Below are 27,231 nucleotides of genomic sequence, written 5' to 3' on the forward strand. Positions count from 1 at the left end.
TGAGGGTGGAGCCCTCATGAATGGGATGGTTATTCTTATAAGAGACCCCTCACCCCTTCCACCGCATGAGGACATAGAGAAATTACTGACTATACCAGGAAGAGGGTCTTAGTAGAACTCAACCATACTGGCACCTTGCTCTTGATCTTCCCCACCTTCAGAACTGTGAGAAATAAATTTCTCTGGTTTATAAGCCACCCAGTCTATGGTATTTTGTTACAGCAGCCTGAATAGACTAAGACACTTCCTTTTTTTGCCACATTAAAATCTTGAAAGGACATGGCTTTTAATGAGTACGAAACTCTAACTAAATGCTTACACTTAAGTTTCAGCAGGTGACTTCCTAATTTAAGTTTTAATGGCCCCTCCTTCCCCATTTCCTGCTTTAATTACAAGTTTCCAAAGGCACCACCATTTAGTTCTGCAATTCTGTCAGTAAATACGTGAACTCTTCCTTGTTTCAGGCTGCCAAGTAAAAATGAAGTTATAATCTGTGCCCCTGCCTGTTGCAGGACAAGAAAAAAAGAGGGTTACTATTAATCATTACACATGCCGTGATGGCTACCTGTACAAGGATGTTCTGCATGTAGGTGATCTCACATTTGTATTAAAACATGATCAAAACTACATTGAGAATTCCATGCTCGTCACCTAACCAGTACTCCAGCCACCTCTCACGTGCCCACACTTGAACGTGGTCCCCCCACCCCTCATTGCTTGCCCTCTGAAATAGGGGCTAGGACATCTACCTTGATAACATAACTCAATTATGGTGTATTCTTTCCGATCCCTTATTTCTGCTGCCTGGGAGCACGTCTCAACTAAACTATCTGCACTGCACACAAGTCTGTCTCAGACACTGCTTTCTGGAAAACTCAAGTTAACACATATAAATATATACCAATGTATGCATTTTTACATATATATATAAATATACATTATATTAATATACATAATATAGAATCCCAGGCTAGGGAAATAAAAAGAAATAGGGACCTCCAAGTATATTCCTCTCAACACGTATCATTTCAAAGGTCAGTAGACCTCCTGCATCCGCACTGTTTTTTTAAAGTGCATGAACTTGTCAGCTAAGGTTCATCCTTACCAAGCAATAATAAGGAGATAAACACTGCCCTGAGTGTCTTCAAATTCAGCTCAAGTGTCGATTATTTGCAAATACAGTGTATGGCTGTGGGCCTCAGCTGCTTGGGGGAGGACAAGCCTTCCCTGGGAACACACCTGCCATATTTAGAAGAACCCACCAGGTAGTGGTCTGCCGTTCTCAGATCTCCTGTGGATTCTAAACTGCTTTCCTTAGCCCCTTCAGTCTCCAGACCTCCGAGCCTGCTAAGCTACGCTGTAAACTGCTAGCTAAGCTTCAAAATCACTGTATCAGTCCTGAAGAGTTAATGCATTCCAAAGTACTTAATTTTCTCCTAGGGAGTCATCTGCTCGTTGGTAGGAAATAGATGACTAAGCAATCGTTATCAACCCCACCAGATAATTCTCGCACAGGGGAGCAAATAATCCAGGGACAACATGCACTCCAAAACTTACTTATTGTGAAATCAAGGAGGCAGGCGGTATTTCATTGACTGTTAGAGGACAAACCATGACATCACCGCTCATGCTGTTATTAGTATCATATATTTTCCCTGAACATGATAGGATTTCTTTTCTGGATTTCATAGTAAGTATTTCAGGCAAAAGTCTTAAGTAATAGATTGAAATGTTGTTATTTGCCTTGACACATCATTTAATTTGAGTTTCTATAAATTAGGAAAAATATTATCTCAGACTACAATTACAAACACCTTGAGTCAAAGGACTGCTTTTATCTTAACTAAAATACAAATCAGTACACCAATCAACATACATGTATTGAATATGTCCTATAGAGAAGGTGCTGTCCTAGGCATAGTTGAGTGTAGAAGTGAGTGTCAGACATGATCCCTGACTTCACAGGTGTTAGAAAGCTATCATATTATTCATACTTTTAGTGTTAGACATGCTTAATAAAGAATTATATTAACAGCGGTTTAAGAATTTCAATTGCTAGAGTTAAGAATCACATTAAGAAAAACAGCAATTTTCCAGAAATCATTATTTAATACTTTTTAGAGTCTAAGACTTTTAGCCTTTTTCAAAATAGAAGTTTAAGTATGTTGTCTTCACAGTAAATTTAATATAGTAAAATTTTCATTCAAGTGACATTATTTCTATTTAAAGTTTTGATACAGTAATTCATGAAACCAAATTCCAACTTCTTAAGAAATGCCTCTTTTTGGATCATGGAAACATTTTCTATAAACCCTGTATTGGGGTCTCTATATCAATAGATATAGAGTGATGTCAGATTCTTGGTCTACTCTTGAGATACCAAACACACATCCCATCTGGACATTGTCTTGAACTAAATCCTTAAACAAAATTAAGTGATACATTTTAGTCAAACTCAGGTCTAGGTGCTGCCAGGCTAGACGATGGGGGGCGGTCACTCCTCCAGAAGGCCCTGGCCCTCCTTAGGCCCAGCAGACGTCATTTTCTTTGTTTAAATTGAATTCGGCATTGTCCTTCCGGCTGCTGGACACCCACCAAATGGAGAGAACTCTAAAAGCAGAAATGCAGAAAATATAGAAGTTAAGGGACATCAGCCAACAGTTTGGACCTAAGGTTTATTCAGTGTGATTGTTCCTGAAACGTACAGAGTTTAGGTTTGGAAGACTGGAAGGTTTTGCTTGATGAGTTCTCCATGGCAAGCATCAATTTTAGCCTTCCGTTCAAGGGACAGCAAAGGAGGCAATTCCCTTATTCTAATAGCAGCCTCTTCACAGTTTCACATACCCCAGTGCTATGGGCCTGCCACCCACCTTTCACTTTATATCTGGATAAAGAGGATACCCTTTAATAAAAGCTCTTCCTACATTCCTGGCCCCCAATCTGTGACATTTCATGTATAATCGCTGGGTGAGACCCCTATGCCACATGTTACAGACGTTCATAAGACAACATGGTGTTGGTGGTGCGAACCACTATTACAGGGGACCTAAGATCACCAATTTTCCATAAGGATGTTTTGTGGTTCCAGATGTTCTGATACGTTATGTTATGTCTTAGTTATGAACAAGGGGTGAATGTGTGTGGGGGCTAGGGGAGGTCAGTTCATTGCAAAGAATATAGGGTTGACCAAAAAGTTTACTCGGGTTTTTCCGTAAGATGTTACGGAAAAACCCGAACAATCTATTTGGCCAATCCAATACAAAGAGTTTGTTGAAGCTTAGGAGCTTGAATAAGAAAAGGAACCTGTTCTGTCAGCCCTGAGGGTTGGGGGAAGACGAGGAGTGAGGAAGGAGGAGGGCGATCCAATTTAGATCATCCTTTTTTTGTCATCAGTTTGAAAGAAAGGGCTCCTCCCCAAGGGGATTCTTAGGGCAGTTGACAGAATGAGTTGCAGAACTTCCACGGACTCTCTGAAATTGCAGTCACAATTTTGTGTGTATGAAGAGGTGTGTACTTTTCTAGAAAGGGGATCCATAGGTTTTGTGAGATTTTCTAAGAATCCATGCCCCTACCCCCAAAGGTAAAGCAGAGCAAAACCAATCAACCAAATAAAACCCCACTGTGTTGGCAAAAAATATGCTTGTTTTTGGGAGAGAATTGAAGTGGGTCTTCTTATGAATGCTCAAAACGGAATAGTAGTCCCCATTGCCAGCAACTGGACATGGCTGACCAATCACGGATCCTGGAAAGTTTTGTAATGTTTCCTTATTGTTTGGTTCTTATTGGGAGAGAACTAAGATTAAATTACTTTCTTCACACCGTTTAAGGTAAAATAAAACACTGTTACAAAAGTAAAATCACGGGGACGCTAGCCTTTGATTTTTGCTCTTGTGGCAAGTATATTCCTTTGGGGGAGCTGGTTTCCAAGTCCTGTGATTTCCCTGGACTTGACAACAGGGTGTCTGGAACATGCCCTGGCAACCCATCCCCCTCCTACAAGAGCTTGGTAATTGGAAGGTCATTTCCTGTATTTTTTGATCACCTCCTTTCACAACTTGGTAACTTAAGTCCAATAATTAAATAATTTTAATTGATCTTTCTAAAATAGAAACTGTGAAATGAAATGCCCTTTGAGATGAGAATTCTCTCAGACTTGTATTTTTTACAAACTGGGGTAACATTTCTTTGAAAAATGTTCTTAGTAGGGTTAAAAGAGAAATAGGATGTATGCTTTTTTAAAAAAAAGTATAATAAATACAACTAATAGAATTCCTAGCTAGGAAGAAAGTGCTGGGAAAAATCCTGCCTAAGGATCTGGTCAAAATGACTCATCTCCAGAGTTAGGTGTCCTATGGTTTTGACAAATGACATCCTTCTAATGTGAAAAGGCATTCCTGTGTCTTCTTGCTGGTGGGAAAATAGTTAGATGCTGAGTCAGTCGTGGGCAAAATTGTGACATCTAACTTGGAGGATCAGAAACTAGTATTTGGTGCCTGTAAATCCTGGCCCCAATCTTCATTTTGCCAACAAAACTGCACTCAGCGGAAAACCTTTGTGAAGGGTGTTTTGATTTCCCTCTCATCGTCAGATTTTGAGAGCTCTTTATCACTGTTGCTTGTACTCAAAATAGAAGTGCAAAAGAAATCAAGGCAAAGTGCTGAAATGTGCATATTTGTGAGTAATATAATATTTTCTGTGTCATTTATACACTTACAGAATTTCTACTGAAATGTCTGTCACCCAAGAGTTTTATTTATCCCTCCGTATATTAGCCCTTATTATATCAAGAGTAAATCATAGCACAAAATGCTATGTGAATAGCCCTGAGATTGCAATGCTTCATTTCTCAGCTTCACCCTCGGTTTAAATAACACCTTTTTATCCAGAGTTTTCAAAGGGACTTCCAAACATTTGGAATCAAATGGAACTTTCCCTTGTTTCCTAAGACAGTGGTCCTCAAAGTGAGGCAGCAGCAGCACCCAGAACTTGTCAGAAATAGAAATTCTCAAGCCCCTTCCCAGATATACTTATCAAGAACTCTAGGGCTAGGGCCCAGGATTCCATGTTCTAACAAGCCCCCCATCCCAGCTAATTCTGATGCTCACACCAGTTTGAGGGCCACTGGTCTAAGAGAACAGAACTATAGCAACACAGAGGAGTGAAATGATTGAGATATCCAATGGTCAGAGGTCAGAAAAGGTCATGGCCTTTTCATTTATGTTCACTGTTTCTACTGTGGGTTAATTTCCTTTGTGCCATTGCTTTCCAAATGGACCAAGGGCTCTGACTTGCCTCCAAAACTCACGGTTCACTTTTGGACCCACAGACATGCCTTTCTAGGGAAACAAGCCCAACATCAAGGCCATGTCTATTTTACCCTGGGAAAAGGGTTAAAATTGGTAAATTCATTGAGGAGCTCCTAACACTAAGTGGTGGCAATGCTACTTTTAGGTCCTGGTCTTGTGATAATGGGGCACATAGAACTGACCTGGAATTAAGGGAGTATCTTCTCAGTCTGCAGAGATCATCTGTTAAGATGAGTCTAAGTGAGGAAATCAGTCAGCTCATCCCCAGTAATGAAAACCAAAGAGTTAGCGTTTATATCAAATTTGAAAGTCATGCTATTCAAAATTCTGAAAACACTTACCTGTCTTGGCAATGGGTCTAGAAGACTACAGTCATAATAATACAATATTAAAATAATAAATATTTGAATCTCCAACAGAGCCAGCCACCTGAAAGAAAAAGAAAATAAAATTGGTGTTTGGTTGTGAAAGATGCATAAATATCTACCAATAAAGAATATCTATAAATTACACATATTTCAGAGCAAATGTGCTCTTCTTTGCAATATAAACTTTTACTATTAGAAGGATAGAGTAAAGAAGGGTAGTTGGGATGATTACATTGCTTTAAAATGTATGTAAAATGCTTAGCCAGTGGAAGCACTTAATGAATGAGATCCCAGGTCTCTCTCCTAAGTTTTAGATCTGTCCTTTCTAATATGGTAACCGGTAGCTACATGTGGCTGTTATTTAAATAAATTTAAATTTATCAAAATAAAAAATTTCAGTTCCTCAGTTGCACTAACCACATTTTAAGTGCTCAATGGCCATAAGTGGTTACCGGCCACCATATTGAGCAGTACATATTTAGAACTTTTCTATGATCACAGAAATCTCCATTGGACAGTCCTGTCTGATTTAGACCCTTATTGCCCACTGGAAATTACTGCCTAAATGTTCTGTAGGCACCTAAAACTCCCCATAACTACCAAATATTTTCCTTTTGTAATCCTGCACTCAGTCTCCAAGTTTTTTTTTTTAGAAATTCACGTTCTTTTATTTATTTATTTATTTATGACTGTGTTGAGTCTTCGTTTCTGTGCGAGGGCTTTCTCTAGTTGCGGCAAGTGGGGGCCACTCTTCATCGCGGTGCGCGGGCCTCTCACCATCGCGGCCTCTCTTGTTGCGGAGCACAGGCTCCAGACGCGCAGGCTCAGTAATTGTGGCTCACGGGCCCAGTTGCTCCGTGGCATGTGGGATCTTCCCAGACCAGGGCTCGAACCCGTGTCCCCTGCATTGGCAGGCAGATTCTCAACCACTGCGCCACCAGGGAACCCCAGTCTCCAAGTTTTTTGATCATACACCTCTCATAATAAAATGTTTGAGCATACTCCACAATATATTGATAATCATTTATTTATAGATTGTATAGCATACAACCGTATTAGTTTATTGTCGACTTTGTAGACACATATACATAGAAATTTAAAAACCGACAAAAGTGTAGATGGAATTCTGCTACATCTCCTGGCATCCCAAGTGAGTTGTTCTGAGCTCTCCTTAGGGAAGGCAAACCATTTTAGGGGGAATGGCCCCTAATAAGTACGATTAGTCCAACATCAGAAAACTGTTCATCATCACAGACCCAATCGTCTCCATTCCCCTTACTGTCCAGTTAGGCACCGAGGTGTTTTAGCTTCCAAATGTTTCCCCAGTCCCTCTCCTTATCCCCTATCTCCAGTCCCTCCACTGCTCCCCAGTGTAGGTCTTCTTCATCTATTTATGTCCTGGATTCCTGAATCACCTGGGTTTCCAGATGGGTTGCTTTGTTTCGTGTCACTTCTCTCCACTCTATCCTTCATTCTCCCACTAGAGTAAACTCTCTAAAACAGAAACCTATCACTGGTTCCTCATTTTACACACATGCATACATACACACATACCACCTGTCAATGCTTCTCATTTCCTTCCAGATGCCACAGGGAACACAGCCAGCCCTTGAAGATCTGCTCCCTCCCTATTTCTCCAGACTCCTCTCCCCCATAGCTCCTCCTTGAAACCCGTGCTCTTGCCACACTGCATACTTGAGTTCCCTGAATGGCGATGTTCCCTGTTGCAAGCCCTTCCCCTGCCTGAGGCTCAGTTTCCCCTGGAGGCATTCCCTGATCTCTTGCTTCTGGGCTGAGGTGTCCTTCCTCTCCATTCCATGGCTCCCAGGGCACATTTCAGCCTTTGTATCTATTGCACTGAACTGTGATTGCTTATTGGCCATCCCTCTCCTGGGGTTATATTGTTGGGCCTTAACACAGTGCAGAGGGCTCTGCTGGTGCCTAATAATGCTGACTGAATAGATGAATAGATGATGGAAGGTGATGCCTCCATAAAGCAGATTCAATTTCCTTACCTTTCCATCCTTTTCTCTGTTTCTGTGGCACTTTTAACATCCCTCAACTAACACCCTTATCCTACAATCCCACTCTATTACATTAATTGTTTTCATGTCTGTCTCCCCTTATAGACTATCGTCTTCACAAAAGCAGGAACCATGTCTTATTTATCACTGAATCCTCAATGTTTGTTGATTGCATGAGTGAATGAATGAACATGAATGATCTGCTATTCATATCAGATAATTAGATTTGTTTCCCACTGGTATTCTTGAAACATCTTGCCTATATTTTACTTCAGATGAAATCTGGACCACTCCAGGTGTTGTTAGGACCTACTTGGATACCAGATCAATTCTTCACGAATATTTGTGATGTAAACTTAATCCTACCTACTTAGAAATGCTAAAGATAATTCATTCCAACTGAGTGTCAATGTCTATGAAATAGAACGTCCCAATCTTCATTGATTCAGATCAAAGTTAGCAGCGATTCCAATAAAAAGCAATTTTGCTAATTTGCAGGTTCAGAATCTCTCACAACTAAGTTTCTGTCAAACTTCTAACAAATTAGGATGTCCACTTCTGGCCATGATGGTTGTCCTCGGGACTTGAGCTTTTCAAAGCAGCCCGTGATGGGCACACCATGTCCAATTTCCTTAAGATATATCCAAATGTTTATTCTTCAGATTATCTACAGAATGACTGACTATCCCCTTAACGTTATGGGCACATTAAAGACTTCATTTTGTTCTGTGAGACAAGCCATTGGACAGTTTTAAACAAATTTGAATTAAATTTTAAAAGGATCATTTGGCTGCTACATTGAGAATAAAATATAATGTGATGCTAGAAGACTGATTAGGAAGCCATTATAATCTTCCAGGCGATGGAAAGTGGTGACTTGGACCAGGATGATGGAATAGTCATGGTTAGCATCTGTATGTACTTTGTAGGATAGGCTGATGGTTTGCATGGCAGATGTGGAAAACATAAAGAGTCCAGGACGACTCCAAGTTTTTGGCCTGAGGAAATGCAAGGATATAGCAGTGGGGAAGGCTGAAGGAGGAACACGTAGAGGAGCTCACTTCTGGACCTGTTCAGGGCAGCTTGCTATAGACCAGTGCCTCGGAGACATCCAGTGGAGATGTTGAGTGGAGGTTGGGGATGAGCCTGGTGTCTGGGTGGGGATTCAATCAGGGCTGGAGGTACAAGAGATATAAATACAGAGTCATCGCTATTCAGACAATTATTTAAAGCCAAGGGACAGGATGAAGTCACTTAAATAGAAAAAAATAAGAAATCTGAGGAGAGAGCCCTGGGGCAGTCCAAAATTTGGAGGTTAGAAATGTGAGGAAGATGAGCAAAGGAGCCTGAGAAGTAGCCAAAGGGGTAGGAGAATGGAAAGAGAGTGATTATCTCCAAAGCCCCGTGAAGAAGGCGTTTCACGGAGGCCGCGAATTCCGTATCTAATGGGAAAGGTGGCAACGAGTACCCACGTGTAAAATGAAACATTAACATTCCCGCTTACATAAAACAGCCAATTCTTCTCAGTCCTTAGCACCCTTCCTAGAAGTAAATTAGATGAGCTCACTAACCGGACATCTTGTGTTTGGCAGAATAAGCAGCGACTTCCCGATATTCAGCGGTTACCTGGCAGCAGTAGAAAAATGCTTGCTAATTTTGCATTTGTGAGTTATAAAACCGTTTTTGGATAAAGGTTCTCCTTTATCCAAACAAATCCTATTTTCTTAGAACTCTGTTTTCAGCCCTTCTCTAACTTTAGCTTGCCATGACCGGAGGGCTTCTCTGAACTCAGCCCCCTGGGGAAAATGTGCCTGGCATCCTTCCTCTCCAGTCCCTGGAGGAGAGGCACCGCGGCAATAAGGACAATGGACCATTTGGCGGGGTAGGTGGGGCCGTTCCAGGGAAGAAGTCCCTCCAGTCAGAGGGTAACCAAGGCACAGACTTAGAAGGGGCCCTGGAACACCTAGGGGCCTGCAAGTTGTCTACTCCCTGTAGAAGGGGGCTTGAATGTGTCATGTGACAGTGTTGGGACTTTGACCCTGAACATACAACAGACCTTGTGAATAAATTGTACTGAAAAATTATACTTATATGTGAAAATGAAGGTTCTTTAAACATTATTATACATAAGAGGCCCTCAATGAATATTTCCTCTATCACGCAAATAAGTCATGTAAACAAGAAATAGCTCCTATGCTATTTAAGAGCACACATTGAACTATTTTAGAAACATAATGCATGTTTTGATTAGAAATAGAGCTAATGTTTATCAGTTCATTAAAATAGTTTTCCACTAGAACCTGTAAGCATTTCCTTAACTAACTTTAGTCCCTGTGATGTTCTTAAAAATCATAAAACTGAATTTCCTTTAAGGTAAAACTATAGTTCAGGCTTTTGACCAACTAATTCTGTGTGCATGGTGAGGCTTTAGTATTTTTCTTCTTTTATTTTTGAGGGTTAAGTTAGTTCAGTTATTAAATTAGTATTAGTTATTGAAATAGTATAAATATTAATATTACATTTACATTTACTATCATTTCTAAACATTTTGCTATTCTGGTTAAAAAAAAAAGTAAGATGAGTTAATAATACAGATAATAAAGTAATATGTGCTAAAACTCTTATTTTCTCCAAATCCAAATATTTGGATATTCTAGCAGAATTACCTAAATTATCCACTAAATAAAGTTAATTTTTTTGCAACGGCAAAAAATAAATTGTGCTTTCAAGCCTTTACCATGTTACTGAATTTTGTTCGATGTCTAAAACATCAGGGACTAACACATACATACCTGTGACATTAAAAGCTCCGTTACTCCAAAGAAAATGAGCCTCATAGCTCCGTATTTTTACAAAAGCTCCTCAGAAGCAAGCTGAGCTATGTTCATGCTAGGAATGTTTTCTTAATACTTCTAATGTCAAAACAGTGAAAATAATGAGGCATATTATTTATAATATGTATTTTTTACACTTACAAGAACAACATTACACATCTACAAATAAAGCTCATTAAAATATAAACATGCTGAAAACTCCTTAAATACTGAGTACTTGTGTGTTTTCCCCGTTTGTAAATAAATGTTCAAGCTACACAGAACACAAAGGCCTACCCTTTGTGAGGACTCTACCCTCACATTGCTAGTAATGCACATGGAGAGATGGGAAAGGTAACAATGTAAGACAAATGTGGAAACAGAAGGGCTACGGAGATTTGGGGTCTGGAGCAAGCACTGTAACCCAGAGTTGACCAGCTCTATGTGGAGGTGACACCTGAGCTAGACCTGGATGGAAGGACAGGCTTCAATAAGTAGACATGTTGAGTGGGGGCATTCTAGACCCAGTATAGAGTGAGAGTGAGGGGAGGAATGGGCATGGTAGTCAGGGGACAACTGGTAGACCCTCTGGGGTGGGCGCTCCCACATGTTCAGAAAGATGTGTCTGTGTCAGATTTTTGGAGAGTCTGGAGTTCTAGGCTGATGAGTTTGGCTGGCAGGCAGTGGTGCCAGTGTCTTAACAAGAAAGTGACAATTAGAGCTAATTATTTAAGGAAAATTCATCTGTATGTAGTGAGTAAGATGAATTGAAAGAAGAGATAATACAGCTGGGGGAAGGGTAAGAAAATGATGACATCACCTGGGGCATGACGACCTGGTTTAGGAGGTGGGAGTAGACACGGCGGGCCGAGAAGAGGGAGGAGCAAAGGGGGCTCCAGAAGCCCAGACCTAGGAGATCAGTGAGACATGGAAGAGAAACCGAGAGTACAGGAGGAATGCTAGGGTTAGCGGTTAAGTAAGGATTTTAGTTTTAGATGTCTTGATTTTGAGACTGAATCCCTCTTTCCCTTTTTAAAAGAAAACTTCTCTCTTTTTTTCCTACTAGACGTCATTGCGGGCAGTGCCAGCATGGGCTGGAAAACTGCCACTGTTGCCAGGAGCAGGGGCTCTGAAGTATATTCCTAGTTGCTACCAGCTGCAGCTTATGAAAATAGAATGATCTTGCCCTGGAATTCAGAGAAGGCAGCATACAGACATACTTTCACAGGCATCCTTCATTGAAGCATGGCTCTTCAAGTTAAAGGGGAAGTACTTTTCCCACAACCTCATCCCCTTTAAGAAATCTTACAGGAAAATAAAAACCTATAAGACAGGAGGCAAAATAATCTAGACCAGTGTTTCTCACACTTTAGCATGCATCAGAATCACATGGAAAAGCTTGTTCAAACGCAAGTTGCTTGGCCGACCCCCAGAGTTTCTGACTTCGTAGGTCTGGGGAAGGGCAGCCCAATTTGCATTTTTTACAAGTTTCCATGTAATGTTATTACTGGTGGTCTGGGGATCATACTTTAGAATCACTGATCTAGAGGCACTTGACAAGCAGAAAGGGGAAAAATATGTTAAAAGATGTAGTTTATCAAACCTTTTAGTTTCAGCACACAAAATTAAAATTACCAAGAATACCTCAGCTACACAGGAAACATTATGGCTGGGGCACCAAACGTTTGATTGGGAATGATGGTGTGGGCAAAATCTGGAAGAGTGAGCAGAGAGATGATGGTCCTAAATACGGGGAAGTAAATCCAGAATAAAATAAGAACAGGATTAGGGTAAACTGGAAGAGCAGGAAAAGAAGAAAAGATGTGAGAAAGAGAAGAGAAGGGAATGGGATATTTAGAAGGGGGAAAAGTTGGAGAGAAAGCAGTTGAGGAAGCAAAGAGGAAAGGTCTGGAGGACCTCAGGGCTTCTTGACTTGAGATACCGTTTTCTGTTTCACTGGGGAGATGAGAATCACGTCCTAGTGGGAGTACTGTCTCTGAGGTCACTGCTTTTCAGAGAGGCAGGCAGGATTATTTTAACGGTGATCCTCCTAGAAGAAAAACTCCCCTATGTATGAACTATGAGCTAGACACTGGACACCTCTTTCTAAAGCTTCTTATTCAAGAAGAGGGCAAAGGAACATTACTGCCTTCATTAAGATGAATTACCCACCAAATAGAATTGATCTTGTGCTATATCTTAAATTCCAGACCCTCCAGGAGGAAAAATTTAAGAAGTGACATTTGTTTTTGTTTACTTTGGTGATATACCCAGAGTAAATGAAACTCCACCCCCTTACAAAGCCCAAGCTATTTAGAAAGCTATTAACTGATGTGGTTAGTATATGTTAATACAATATTTCACGGAGTTCAACAGATCTTGAAAGAAAGCTTTTGCTTTTAAGGAAATTGTATATTACTTAGGACGCTTTTCGTTGCAAGTGACAGAAAACCCCATTAGACTGGTTTCTGTATTGAAGGGACTGTATCGATTTATGTACCTGAAAAACCTAGAGCTGGTGCTGGCCTCAGGCAGAGATCACTCCAACGGCTCAATGATGTTACCATGAAGCCAGTTCGCCTCTGCTGCTCTGCTCTATGGTACCAACTTCATCCTGCTTTTATAGTCTCAAAATAGCTGCCGACAGTTTCTGGGGCCAAGTGCTTCATTATTCACATCCTACAGGGAATGATTATTTCTGACCCAGAAGTCTCAACAGAAACTTTCACTTGGTAGTTAATTGTACTGCTTAAAACACAAGGCAAGACTAAAATCAATCACTATGGGAAGGGAGGGAGGGCACAGGGATGGGATGTGAGAATTGGCTTAGGGGACAGTTCTTCACTCCTATAGAGCTGGGGGCGGAATCAGCACCTCAGCATCCCACGAATCTCCAAATGAAAAGTAGGGCAATTAGCAAGGAAGAAGAAGACATTAATGATGGAGAGATAATAACCCATGGGCAATCGTGATATAGCACAGTTTTAATTCCAGTCCTCTTTTCCTAGGAGCTGAAACTTCTTTCTGAAAAACAAAGAGACCAACCTTATCAAAGAGCAGTAACTCAGTTTGATGAGGGGAGAAAGCCCATGAAAAAAAAAAAAAAAAGTGGTGGGGAGATACCCAGCCCAAAGTGCCCTTTCTTTCTCTCCAACAGCTACAAATCCTGTGCAGGTATCCCGTGCACGACTGAGAGGCTAGCGATCTCTTTGGTAAATAAAGGAAAAGACGGTCCTTTCTGGTATTTTTGAAGCAGAAATGAACATGTTTTATTTTAGAAGCACTTTGGCCTAAGTATCAAAAATCACTCTGGTTTGCAAGGCAGATGTAGAGAACAAACGTATGGACACCAAAGGGGGAAAGCGGGGGTTGGGGGGTGATGGTGGTCGGATGAATTGGCAGACTGGGGTTGACATATATACACTAATATGTATAAAACAGATAACTAATAAGAACCTGCTGTATAAAAAATAAATTTAAAAAAAATCACTCTGGAATTTGCTGCTTCTGTTCTTGACAGACTTAAATCTTAGCCTCCTAATGAAGTGTCAGAATGAAATGGCTGGGAAAGTAATGACTGCGATTTCACCAATGGTTTCTGCGCTCCTTTGAGTGAGTCATTGCCCCTCAGTAAAGCAGAAAGGAGAGAGAAGCATGGCTAGAAGTTAATAAAGGATCCGGCAGCCTCGCTCAGTCTTGGAGTTAACTACATCCGCTCTTCCCACTCTCGACCCTTTTCACATCCCCTCCAGGACATGTGCATGGCCATAGTGAAAATGTTAGGGCAATATTATATTAGTAAACCCAGTTCATTCCGTTCCAGTTACCAACTGGAGTTGAGGGGATGCGTTTGTTTATGTAACAAATTCCTCAGAATATGAATTGAATTCGCAACTTCTCATGAAATCCATAGGGACTGGTGCTCACTCCTCAAGAGCAATCAGCTATCTCTAAGTACAGTGCTTCTCAAATACAAGATTGCGCAAAGGTATTTTACTGAATAAGGCACAATTATTAAAATTACATTATCATTAATATAATAAACATATAGAAACTACTGTACTCAGGGCTTCACAAACCCCCAATATAGAGTTGCCTTGCTACCACTAACATATAGGTACATTACATTCCTGCGAGCACTTAATTTTTTTTCTACCCGCAACGTTTGATACCACTGCCTTTCAGGAAGGTATGCTTTCTTTTGTGCTGTTTACTAATTATTTTCATCTAGTCCATAAAGCCTTTTCCAGTGCCCTTTCCTCTGAGTTCCTATGGCAATTATGATATAGATCAGTCCTCTGGCATTTCTCAAGTGCCATCTTATGCTATTAAGTAGAGCTTGTTTTTCATGTTGCTATGTCTCATCTCTCCAACTGCATTATAAGCAATTCAGGAATGTTATGTGTCTTTGAATCTCCCCAGTGTTTAATAAGGTGTCTTGAGTTAGATTATAAGCTCCTTGAGGGAAGGGACTTCATCCATTATTTTGTTTTCCAAGGTAACTCCTAGAACTCTACCCTGACATATAGCATCCAATTGATAAGTATTTATTGAACGAAGGAAATCATATTAATACTAGGTGCTCAAGAGATAATTGGTGGGTTGAATAATAGTACTACTAACCTATTATCAGCTGGACCTATGTTTGAATTAATTTTCCAATAGCGATATGATTTTCATTAGTAATTCAAGATAAGTCCATGACTTTATGACCTAGTACTGCCCTAGGATACATGAAGAACCCAAACACACAAAAAAGTAGAAATCACAGTTTTTATCCCTGAGGAATCCATGCTTCATTTCCATGTCTCAAGTACTGCAGCCTTCCTCTTATTACACCCTTTTCTTATCCAAGCATGCCTTTGTAAGGGGGTTATCTTGCCAAAGATTAGGGCTATTGTTTTACACTGGAATTTAACCCATATCAGTTAGCACAATGATACAGCCAACTGGGATCCTCTTGCAGGGATGGGAACCAAGGAAAATCAGGGCTGTTGGCTTTGGTGTGCATTCCAGGGGGTGGGAATGGCAAGCACATCCCTTTCTGCTAAGATCATCAACTCTCAGAGACACCCACTGGAAATCCCCTGTCCTATTCCTCCATCTAAATTCACAGTTAAGAGGAAAATGTCCACTCTTCATTTCACATACTCCCATGGCTGGTAAAGTCTAGTAGTTCATGTGCTTTCTCCTGTTTGTTTTTCTGCAAAATCACTAGACTTCTCCAGCAGTAGATTTACTGGCAAGGGGTCCCTTCCACTACAGGGAAGTGGCTAGCAAGGGGTTTACCCTCCACATATATTTTCTGAACTCCCATCATTCAGAGGAGGAACTCTAGTTCTTTCATTCTGCTTTTTGGTTGGCAGATGATGGAAGCACTGAGTTCTTATTTAGTGTTCACTTGGGAGAGGGGCTCTCAGACTGCCTCAGTGGCCTGAACACCAAGGGGCGACAGCTGCAAGGCCACAAGACTGTTTTCTTGACGAACTTTGATTGTCATCTACTTCCCAGGCGACTTTCTCTGACTCACTGAGTATTTGGTACATGAGAAAATAAATTGGCTTGAGGTACACAAACTAAGAATGGGTGCAATTTTCTAGGGATTATACTAAGGGTTTGTGGGATTAACTTTCTAGTGTAAAGATCTATCTTGGCATATGTTGTCCAAATGAAGTCATTCACCTTCCTGAACAATTTTCTGTTTTGTCTGTTTTTTTAAAAAGGTGTTTCATGAGTTGGCTGTTTAAAATAAGTAACAGGAAAATTATGGACTATTAAAAATAGAAGCTTAATAGAAAACTAGATTAAGTAGGTTTTTAAAAATTAAGTCATATTTATTCAACATTCATATTTAACCTGTAGATTTTGGTTATATGATTTTGGTTATATGATATATGTTTTGCTGCACTTCACACTCAAAAGTTTTCAAAGGAAAACTTAATATCTTGTCCCCAAAATTGCTCCTGTTCCTAATTTCTCTATTTCTACCATCTCTTCCAGCCACCTAGATTCAAAGCTACAGCATTCCTCAAATCCTCCCTCTCGTCTGGTCACTGTTTCTAATCATCTTCCAAATCCGGTAGATTGCACCACTCCATGTCTCTCACATGGAATGTCAGTATGCCCCACTCTAGTCTGCTCTACCCAAAACTTTTTAATACTTCATTAGTGCCTTGTGAGCTGTGCACCTAGGTATTAAAGGACCTTCCCGGTTGGGCCAAGGTACCTTTTCAGTCTGTCTTCTTGCCACCACTTGTAATCTGGTCTCCGTAACAGTAAAACCATAACCCCTAACCTACATACCCCTGTACTAAATGACCCCTCGATCACTATTCCCTCAGTCTGGAAGTTCATCCAACCCTTCAAAGGCCACTCTCCCAAGAAAATCATCTAAGATCACCCTGACCAGATACACCCTCTCTCTTGAATCCGCACAGCGTGATGCTTGGCCATCTCTCACCCTGCGTTCCTTGCAGTTATTTATGAACTCGATATGGTATCCTCCCCGCCTTCTCTAAGACATCATCTCCTGAGGGCTGAGAACATGTCTTACTCTTGCCCAAAGCTTCTGCAGTACCCAGGACACTGCCTTACATATAGTACAAGCTCGGTACATTGAAAAATGTATAGTTTCTGTATAAATAATATACTATTGATTGAGGTGAAATGTCATGGTCCCCTCTTTTGTACCCATTACTGTCAAACTCAAGCAAATGTCTGTCAGCCTCAAAAGATATCACAGTAATGTCCTAACAGCCCCTCTTAGAAACCATAGTCATCAGTTAATCCTTGACCATTGGCCCATACTACATGCTTCATTGCAAAGCATTTCAGTTCTTGGTCTAAAATACTTCTAGCTCAATTTCAAAGACGCTTATAGTAAACTCTTTAGTTACAACTGGGAATATATTTAAAGGGACCTGAAAAAAAGTACTATCTAACATTTTTAGAAGACCTACTCTTACAACATTGATATTGGTGACAAAAATAATAAATGTACTATTGGTTTAAGAACTGCTTTTCTGGGCTTCCCTGGTGGCGCAGTGGTTAGGAATCCGCCTGCCAATGAGGGACACGTGTTCGATCCCTGCCCGGGAAGATCCCACATGCTGCGGAGCAACTAAGCCCGTGTGCCACAACTACTGAGCCTGCACTCTGGAGCCCGGGAGCCACAACTACTGAAGCCCGTGTGCCTAGAGCCCGTGCTCCGCAACAAGAGAAGCCACCGCAATGAGAGGCCCATGCACCGCAAGGAGGAGTGGCCTCCGCTCGCCGCAGCTAGAGAAAGCCCGCGCGCAGCAACGAAGACCCAATGCAGCCAAAAACAAAAACAAATAAATTAATTAATTAAAAAAAAAACAGAACTGCTTTTCTAAAGTAAAAATAATATGAGAAAGGGTGAGCATGATGGGTTTTTGTAGTTGTTTGTTTTTTGTTGGTTATACTATTCCCTTAAAGTATCTGACACTCAATTATAATGTTAACTTTGGAGTTTTTTGGTGGGTATGTCAACATGCTTTCAGATCTAACCAATGAAACCTCCAACTCAAACTGCCTTAAAAATAAGTGAACATTTATTACATATATATGTAATATATATTATTAATAAAAAACATTTATTATCTAACATAACAGGAAGTAGAGAAGCTCCTCAAAACTGATGATTCAGTGGCACATGACATCTCATGGACCAGGCTCTTCCCATATCTCTACTCTGTGTCCACAGACTCCAAACCATCCTAAAGCTTATTCCTCTTGAACTGGCTCTTAGCAACAACTGGAGCTAGCTACCTGCTTGCTTGTTCACTTCCAATGGGGGAGGACAGAGGGGGCCTCTCTCCTAACCGTGAAAGAAAAAAGCCTCTCCTTTCAGTCTGATTGGCCAGTTTAAGTCAAGGACCTACCCCAGGACGAATAGTTGTCTCCAGGGAAACACCAGGCACAAATCTGCTTACCCCTCAGCTTCTAGAATAACTTCTAAGAAGGAAGATAGAATTTCCATGGTTGGCTAAGGCTAATTAAAACCACTTTGGGGGAGGTGTCAATTATGAAAAGCAAGTTGATATTATAAAACATAAAACAAAGGAGGAGTTGAACGGATGCTGTTGAGTAAGTCACAATTGCAAATATGGATAGGTAATTATGTTCAAACAACAAAGACAATTGCCTTAAGAAACTACAATATTTCGAATATAGAATTTTTAAAGGATTTGTATGTTCACTGAGTGAGATTTTGTTACAAATAGGTACCAACATTTCTCCAACAGAACCATCACCAACAAGGAAATGGGATTTATTTAATGTAGGCTGTAAGTTTTATGAGGTCAGGGACCATGTCCATCTTCCTCAGTGCTCTATCCCTAATGCCTAGCAGAAGGCCTGGTACAGGTGAGATGTTCAGAAAGGTTTCTTCTTGAATAAATAAACAGTAAATAATTTGCACTAGAACAGGGCATCACATTGAAGAGGAGGCCTGGGTGCCACATTAATTTAACTCGAAAAGATATCAAAGGCAACTTTTTACAGAACCAAACTAATTCACTAAAGAAAAACCACCCAGTAAGCTGCTTTCATGCTCAAAGTTAAAGATGTTCTGTAATCCCAGCAAATGTCCGTGCTAATGTTGTTGTTCAAGAAATATTATTCTTCTATCTATATCTTTAAAAAAGGTAGAACTCAAACCACTTCAAATTATCCTTATAGAAAAGCTGAGCATTTGAAACACAAACCCAGCTTTCATCTGGCAGCTGCAACTATAATATTTTATTCTCACAAGGTCTCCTATCAGAAGCCACTGCAGACATTCCCACAAAGACATCGCACAATGCGCGGGCCAATCAAACAGAATGTGGTCTCCTAGATTTCCCTGTACTTTTGATAATAGAGAAAAGAGGGATTAAACCAAAGCTTTCCCCCTCCAAGCCCTCGTCTTTCTGCAGACTTTCTGGATAAATGTGCCCCAGCTGTCGCACTGACCTTCCAGGACACTGGTACTTCCCACTCCCAAATGCCATGAAGCAGTCCAAGAAAGCATGCTTCTCTAAATTTGCCTTTTTCCAACGTTCCTGTGGGAAGAAAACATTTTTTTTCTAAATCAGTCTTATGTAAATAAGCTTAACTTTATTTCTCTAGGCTAAAAATGATCTTGTACAGCTAATCCTTGCATATAAAGTTGCAGGGTTGTTAGTAATTTTTTCCAACCTGTTATTAATATCAGCCACAATTATGTTTTTGGAATGGGAACTAATAAATAAAAAGGTTTAAAAAGAACTTTGTTAAGTGGTAAATGTAAATGATAATGTAAATCAGCCACAGAATTGACCTCAGAAGAGGAAGAATATTTATAATAAGGCCTCAGGCTCCATCATAAAATTGCCCGAGGTAATAAATTTAGTAATGAGACACTGACAGCCCTCCCTGTTGGAGAAAGCTTGGTCTGCAGAATTAATACATCTGGATGCCATTTTTGACAGATTTACCTAAAGGCAGAGAATGGACTAAATGACCTCTTAAGATTTTGTTTAGCCCTGTAACTCCCCAGTTCTAAGAAATAGCAGAACACAGTTTTAATTTGCTTCATTTTTATTTTTGTACTCCTTGGAAACCAATAACAGAAGCAATTGCCTGAAGAACATGAAATATGGCTTCTATCAGAACCAAGCATATTTACTTTTAACATGTCCTGCTGGTTTCAGACAAAAATTTATTTTAAAGTTGGTGAAGCTTATTCCAAAAACTTTTGTATCTGATTTGTAAATGTTATGACATCTATATTACAAATCTAGTCTGTGCTTTGTAGCCTTAGTTACCAGAGAAGTATGGCTGCTTAATGATATAGCCCTAGTTAATTTATGAACTCATACTCCTGGCATAAAGAGGAAATCCAAGGACAATGTATACTGAAAGAGACAACTTACAGGCTTGAACAGGTCAGGTTCAGGAAAATACTTTGGATTTCTATGTAGCCAAAATGGAGACAACATCAACAAGTCACCAGAAGGAACGGTATAATTCTATAACAGAAAAATGGTTCCAAGTCATGTTTTGAGATCTGCTTTAATGAGAGCTAGGGTCACTAAAAATAATCCTACCACCATATTACCATATTAGAGAGAAGACATATACATCGTATAATCAATGGTGAGAAAATCTCTTTCCTAGATGGCTCATTTCTATTTTCCAATGTAGGCAATTACTGATTTCTAATTCTGATGATCAGTTATACATACATATATCTTTGGTTACATGGGGGAAGATAGAGATACATGTGAAAATTTTAGAAACTGGTCTAAGTCCACTGTAATGCAGCTTTTGATGTTTGATGTTGGAGTTTGCAGCAAGTGGTCTTGATGATGGAAACCACAGTGGATTCCCAGGTTCTAGAACAGAAAAAACTAACTCTGAGACAGGACACTGGCCATACTGGCACTGAGAACAGGGGCAGTGGGTGTTCTGTCCTTGGGGATGCTGATGACAGTGTCAGGGCAGGGGCAGTGGATTCTCTTTGTTTGTTTCACTCTAGCAGCAGCTGTTAGGGCAGAAGGAAGTTGAAGACAACTGCTTAGGAAGACATGGGACAAAGCAAGTGTTGTGGGCTTATTGGGTTGGTTTCACATTTGAGGTCTCAGTGGTTGTGAAACTGATGATAAACGGTATGTTTCCTCAAGCAGCAGAGTCTGCAAGATCCTTCTCCATTCACATTATAATAGATTTTCATGATATATAAACTATACCAAGAGCTAAAAACTATTTCACAAAATCATCTTTACATCACCTTGTTCAGGGACCAGAGGACAAAGAGCACCCCCAAAGTGTGAGATCGCTAGAGAGCTACTACCATGTCTTCGGAGGTGAAGACGTTTTATTAGTAACTCCCGTTGCCAAGCATCAGAATCCACATCTGTTTAATCCTGCGTAATTTTGAAGTGTCCTCAAGATATTTGCAAAACACTTACTTTAAGTCTATGTATCTAGAACAGTAGCATGTTACAATTGAAAACACGTCTTTTTATGTGAGCAGGGAGTGGAGTATGGGGAGGGGCCGTCGTTTTTTAACCCAAGAGAACCCCTGTTGACTCCGATGGTTGCTGAGTATTACTTGAGTTTGGTAATTTCAGTGCCAGGATTGCTGGAGTGAGTCAGGTCAAGATAGGAAGAGATGGAGACTTTTGCCCATGCCCTCTCACCATTTTTAAAGTGGAAAAGACCTGTGAGATCCCAGTCTTGTGTGTTTGTTCTACCTCTGCTGGAACTGAGGCGAGAGGGGTCATGATTGGCTCTGAAATCAGCTGGGGAGGGCGCTGATATGTTTGGGGGCAGCCCTGGGCCAGGCATCCAGTCAGGGCAGCTGCTGCCCTAGCCCTCCCGCCAACCTCCCCACAGCCCTCTTCAGTGGCTGCTGACCTAGGATCGTGACGTGGAGATGCTGACTGCTGCAGCCTACAAAGCAGGGTAGTAGAGGAAGACTTCAAAGGCGGCCTTGGAACAGCATTCACACTAGCAACAGGGAGGAGACCAGACAGAAGTTCCTGTTGCAGCAGCAAATGCCAGGCGGATGAGTGGCAGAAAAGGGTGTGAGAGCTGGTTGTATCAAAGGAATCTTCTGAGCAAACGGACATCGTTATGTCCGGGCCAAACAGTCCTGTCTTTGTTAACACGGCACATGAAGAGAAAGATCAAGAGGGAGACAAAACAGTCAGAGGACCAGGGCATAGATCACTAGGAAGTGGAAGTCACAGTTTCCCTGTGTTGGCAATAACGACACCTGTCAGGTAGACAGAAGTGAACTTGGCTAGCCCACCCCACAGGGATGCTGTGAGGCCAGATGAACTTCATCTGCTAGTCCGGAGATTGGCTTTTCTTGAAGAGGGAAGAGAAGAAGGATTCTCTGTTGTAACTCAAGAAGGATGCTAAGACCAAAGTGAATGCAAGGAATGCAGACTCTTACTTCAAGAAAAGAGGAGTCCTGTAAAGGCAAAGCATCCATTGGAGGAGCCCCAAAGCACATTCTTTCTCTCCAGCTCTTGGCCAGGAGCTTGTTTGGTGTTAGTTGTTTAAAAAAAAAAAAAAAAAAAGTACTTTAAAAATTAAAAGTATATTCTTTTGTGTAATAAAAACTGCTTTCTAGAAATTTTGGAAAATACAGAAAAATAGAAAAAAACTAGAAAAGAAAACAACAAGAGTGCTGGCAACAAAAGACAGTTATCAATTGGCTAGACTTCCCTCCAGTACTTTTACCTAATAACAGTAGTTTAGCTTTTTGGGTTTTTTTATTGTTGTTTTTATATATAGTTTGTTGTTTATATATACTGATAAATATTGTTTACATATATAAATACCTAGTATATACACATTGTTTTTATCCTACTGAATAAATAATTTTTGACTCTTACATTGTTCACTTGATATTATAGCATAAGTATTATTTTTATATTGTATACTCATTTAAAATAATTTTCTCTCCAGTGGCTTCTTAATCAATCATTCTCTACTATTTTTGCTATAATAAATAATGCCGTCACAAACATCTTCTTCCACGAAGCATTGTTCATATAAAATCTTTTAACATATATATTCAGAAGACATAGGAATATACATGTCCTATGTCTTCTGAACATCTAAGGCTATTAATACATGTTGCTCAACTGTTTCCTCAAATTTTGTAGCAAGATATGTTTCTAACTAAATATATGAGAATATCAATTTCACTGCCCTCTCATCTGCTAATCTGACATTTTAAATAGGTTTTTTTTGATTGCTGTTTAAAAGTTTATGTCTTTGTGAGTATTTTCCACGTTCTTATTTTCTTCTATAAAACTTTTGTGCTCATGTCCTATCCTCATTTATCTATATATATTAGTTTTTTACCTATTGATCTGTGAATTTATTAAATATTAAAATTATTAACCCTTTAATTGTACTTATACTGACATTTATTCTTAATTTTTGGCTGACATTTAATTTAGGTTATACTTTAAAAAATGGGACATGTTAAATTTTGATATGGTACAGTCTGTTCATCTGCTTTGTGGTTTCATTGATTAATCCTAAACATAAGAAGCCCTCTTCTCTCCACAACAGTGGCTTTCAAAGGTGGCTCAGGGTCTTCTGGGAGTCCCAAGACATTTTCAGAGAATCTGCCAGATCAAAAACCATTCCTGGGTAAAAGACTCAAAGTATAGGATAGACCAATGGATTTTAATGTAACTGAGTACAAAAAATTCATTAATATATTTTCAGATTGCAGCAAACTTTTAAGAAAGTACCTCTGTTGAGTTTTAGTGTAGTATCAAAGAATAGCCACAGAAATATCTGAAAAGGCTAATAAAATACTCCTTCCTTTTTTGGTTACATGTCTGTGTGAGGCTGACTCTTCTTCATTTCCATCAGTAGGAAACAATATATCACAACAACTGATCGCAGACACATATATGGGAATTCAGATTTCTTCTATTAGCAAAAGGCATCAGAGAGATTTGCAAACACTTAAAATGATGCTGTTCTTCTATATTTTTTGTGTTTTGAAAAATATAGTTATGTTTCATAAAACCACACTATCTGGGGATTTCCCTGGCGGTCCAGTGGTTAAGACTTTGTCTTCCAATGCAGGGCGTGTGGGTTCAATCCCTGGTCAGGGAGCTAAGATCCCACATGCCTCGCTCCAAAAAACCAAAACATAAAACAGAAGCAATATTGTAACAAATTCAATAAAGACTTTAAAAATGGTCCACATCAAAAAAAAAACTTAAAGAAAACCCCCACACAATTATTTTAATATGTATTAGGTTTCTTATTATTTTTAAAATGAATTATTAAATAAATATTTTAATAATTTCTCAGCTTTAGTTTCTAATACAGTAAATATTGATAGATATAACTTACATAGACAAAAGTTCTTTGGGGTTCTTAATAATTCTGTAGGGAATAAAGGGGCCCTGAAGCCAAAAAGTTTGAGAACTACTACTCTAGAAGTTAAAAAAATACCCACTTTTAGACAGTCATCCGAAACCATATATTAATCTCATTGCTCTTCGTGGACTTACAATGATTCATTTACCTAATATTAAATTCTTCTGCACAAGGGGGTTTGTTTCTTTCTTATCTATCTAGTCAGTTACATTGATCCGAATATCTGGTCTGACACCAGTATCATGCCATTTTAATTATTGTAGTTTTGCTACATGTTTTAATATCTTAAGAAGATAATTAACATTCCTTAATTATTCATATTTTCCAACACTCTTTTTGGTTAATTCTTTCCTGGGTATTCTTGCAGATTAACTTGGTACTAAATATGAAACCTTGTAAAGAGAGCACAAGTAGAAGATTAAGAGTTTTGGAAAGGTGGCATAATAAAGAGAAGGAAGGAATACAGTAAACCAAAGAAACCAGTGTTTGTCCATTCTCACTTATTCCAAAAAAAATATAGAAAGGAATGATTACAGGAGCAAAAATAAATATTCTGTTCAGACTGTAATAAATATCCTGTTCAGATTCCATTAGGAAAGAGCAGTGGAGAATACTTCTAGCATTCATAGCAAGGAACCTTGACCTGTTGTCCAACTGGTCAAAACATAGATGATCCCATCTGAAATGATTTTTATGATCCAAATTCCTGGGAACATATTAATATATTCAGCAAAGACATTCCACCTGTTTTAGAAAATATTTGAAGCTTAAAAGAACCAAGTCATATGAATTTATACTAAGGAAATAATCAGTAATGTGCACAAATATTTAGCTATAGCAATGTTCATCTTTGCATTGTTTATAACAGTGAAAGAATGGAAGCCACATACATATTCAAGAACATTGAACTGATTTTAAATTTTATTTGATGTCCATATATTAGATTATGCTGTAATTCAAAATGATGTGGATGTCTTTTATTGATACAGAAAACTATTTGGGATCTATTATTAAATAAAATAAAAGCAGGTTGTGAGAAAATTAGCTTTGTGTGACCCCAATTTATTTGTTTAATGCACATACTACAGGAAAAAATTCTGAAATTATAATAATACCAAATGTTCATAGTGGTTATCTCTAACTTGCAAGATTCTAAGCAATTTTTAATTTCTTCCTTTAGCTTTTTTTAATGATCTTTTTTTCCCCCTAATTACCATACTTTGCTTGTGTAATAAGAAAAAAAAAACTGTTCCATTTATTATTTTTAAAGTCTCAGCTCTGTAGGGTGAACATCACAGTGATTAGTTTGGGCCTCCTAAGAGGAAAGGCAGTGTTTATTTTGGTACAGAAGAAATCGCAGGTACAGGAACCACTGCACCTTTTATAAATATTAAAAAGAGATGTGAAAAATAATGAAAGGAAATGCTGGAACATTCTGGGATGATAGCAGCCTGAGTACGTGTTTGTGGGGTTGCTCTACCACTAAGAGAGGCATAACTGCCGCTGCGAGGGCTTGGAAGGCACCTTGGATGCTTCTGAGCCTCACGTCCTCTAGGAAGAACGTGTGGGTGTGAGGAAGGAGAAGTAAGAGACTATGAATTTTTAAAATAATTTATCAAATTGTTTTGGATATCTATTATTTTTAATTAAAATTTTTTATTGGGAATCCATAGGTGTTGGACCTATAAAATAGTCCAGTTTTGTAAAAGTATTTTAGGCAGTGAATCATAAATGTGTTCATACCCTTGGACCAGTAATCCACTACGAAAGCATAATTCAATGATAATCCTTAAAAAAGAAAATGTACTAGGCACAAAGATACAAATAATTACCATATTAAAAACAGAGAAAACTACCTAAACTCTCAAGAGTCAGGAAATAATTAAATATTTAAGGTATCAACTCAAATGTACTATTAATGTGGCCTTGAAATACATATGAAAACTCCGTAGATGCATGAAATGTGAAGAATAATGTATAAAAAATTTTTTTAATGACAGATTTACACTGTAATGAAACAGGTTTCTATACTGATGTTACAACATTGCAGATACAAGGTCAACACACAAAAATCAACTATATTCCTACAGACAAGTAATGTACAATGGAGAATCAAAGTTTTAAAAAATACCATTTACAGGGCTTCCCTGGTGGGGCAGTGGTTGGGAATCCGCCTGCCAATGCAGGGGACACGGGTTCAAACCCTGGTCCGGGAGGATCCCACATGCCGCAGAGCAACCAAGCCTGTGTGCCACAACTACTAAGTCTGCGCTCTAGAGCCCACGAGCCACAAGTACTGGGCCCATGTGCGCAACTACTGAAGCCCGTGCGCCTAGAGCCCGTGCTCCGCAACAAGAGAAGCCACCGCAATGAGAAGCCCGCGCACCGCAACGGAGAGCAGCCCCCGCTCGCCACAGCTAGAGAAAGCCCACGCACAGCAACAAAGACCCAAACGCAGCCAAATAGAAAATAAATAAGTAAATAAAAAGAAAAGAAAACCCCACTTTATTAAAATAAATAAATAAATGAATAAAAATAAAAAATACCATTTCCAAAAGCTCCAAAATAACGGAAATACTTAGGTATTAATCTAACAAAACTTGTATAGGATCTATATGCTTAAAATAACAATCAAAATACCCACTTATTTGTCAAATAACTATTCTGCATTTCAGCTAATTTACTACTACCCAGAATATAAATAAGGCTTACTAAAAGTTCAATAACAATTATAGTAATATTCAAAGTAATAAACACATTGCTCTACTTAATTGCACCAAGTTGTTTGACTATTTCCTCTCAATACAGACTA

The 27,231-nt window shown here is 39.3% G+C and overlaps 1 protein-coding gene across 4 annotated transcripts in view; it reads right to left on the reverse strand.

The window, feature by feature from the left end:
• Nucleotides 1-1,798: 1,798 nt before the first annotated feature.
• Nucleotides 1,799-27,231, reverse strand: part of CYP39A1 (cytochrome P450 family 39 subfamily A member 1) — a 67,984-nt gene continuing 42,551 nt past the window's right edge. For 3 of the 4 annotated variants that reach the window (XM_068557677.1, XM_068557678.1, XM_068557679.1), the window contains 4 exons: nucleotides 20,429-20,524; nucleotides 19,488-19,576; nucleotides 5,648-5,735; nucleotides 1,799-2,610 (listed from right to left, as the gene is read on the reverse strand). In XM_068557677.1, the coding sequence (XP_068413778.1) occupies nucleotides 2,539-2,610; nucleotides 5,648-5,735; nucleotides 19,488-19,576; nucleotides 20,429-20,524 (345 nt within the window). In that variant the 3' untranslated portion in view covers nucleotides 1,799-2,538. The remainder of the gene's footprint in view (nucleotides 2,611-5,647; nucleotides 5,736-19,487; nucleotides 19,577-20,428; nucleotides 20,525-27,231) is intronic. The other variant, XM_068557681.1, reaches the window with a different exon arrangement.

This window comes from Eschrichtius robustus, chromosome 12 (assembly GCF_028021215.1).
Source record: "Eschrichtius robustus isolate mEscRob2 chromosome 12, mEscRob2.pri, whole genome shotgun sequence".
NCBI lineage: Eukaryota > Metazoa > Chordata > Mammalia > Artiodactyla > Eschrichtiidae > Eschrichtius > Eschrichtius robustus.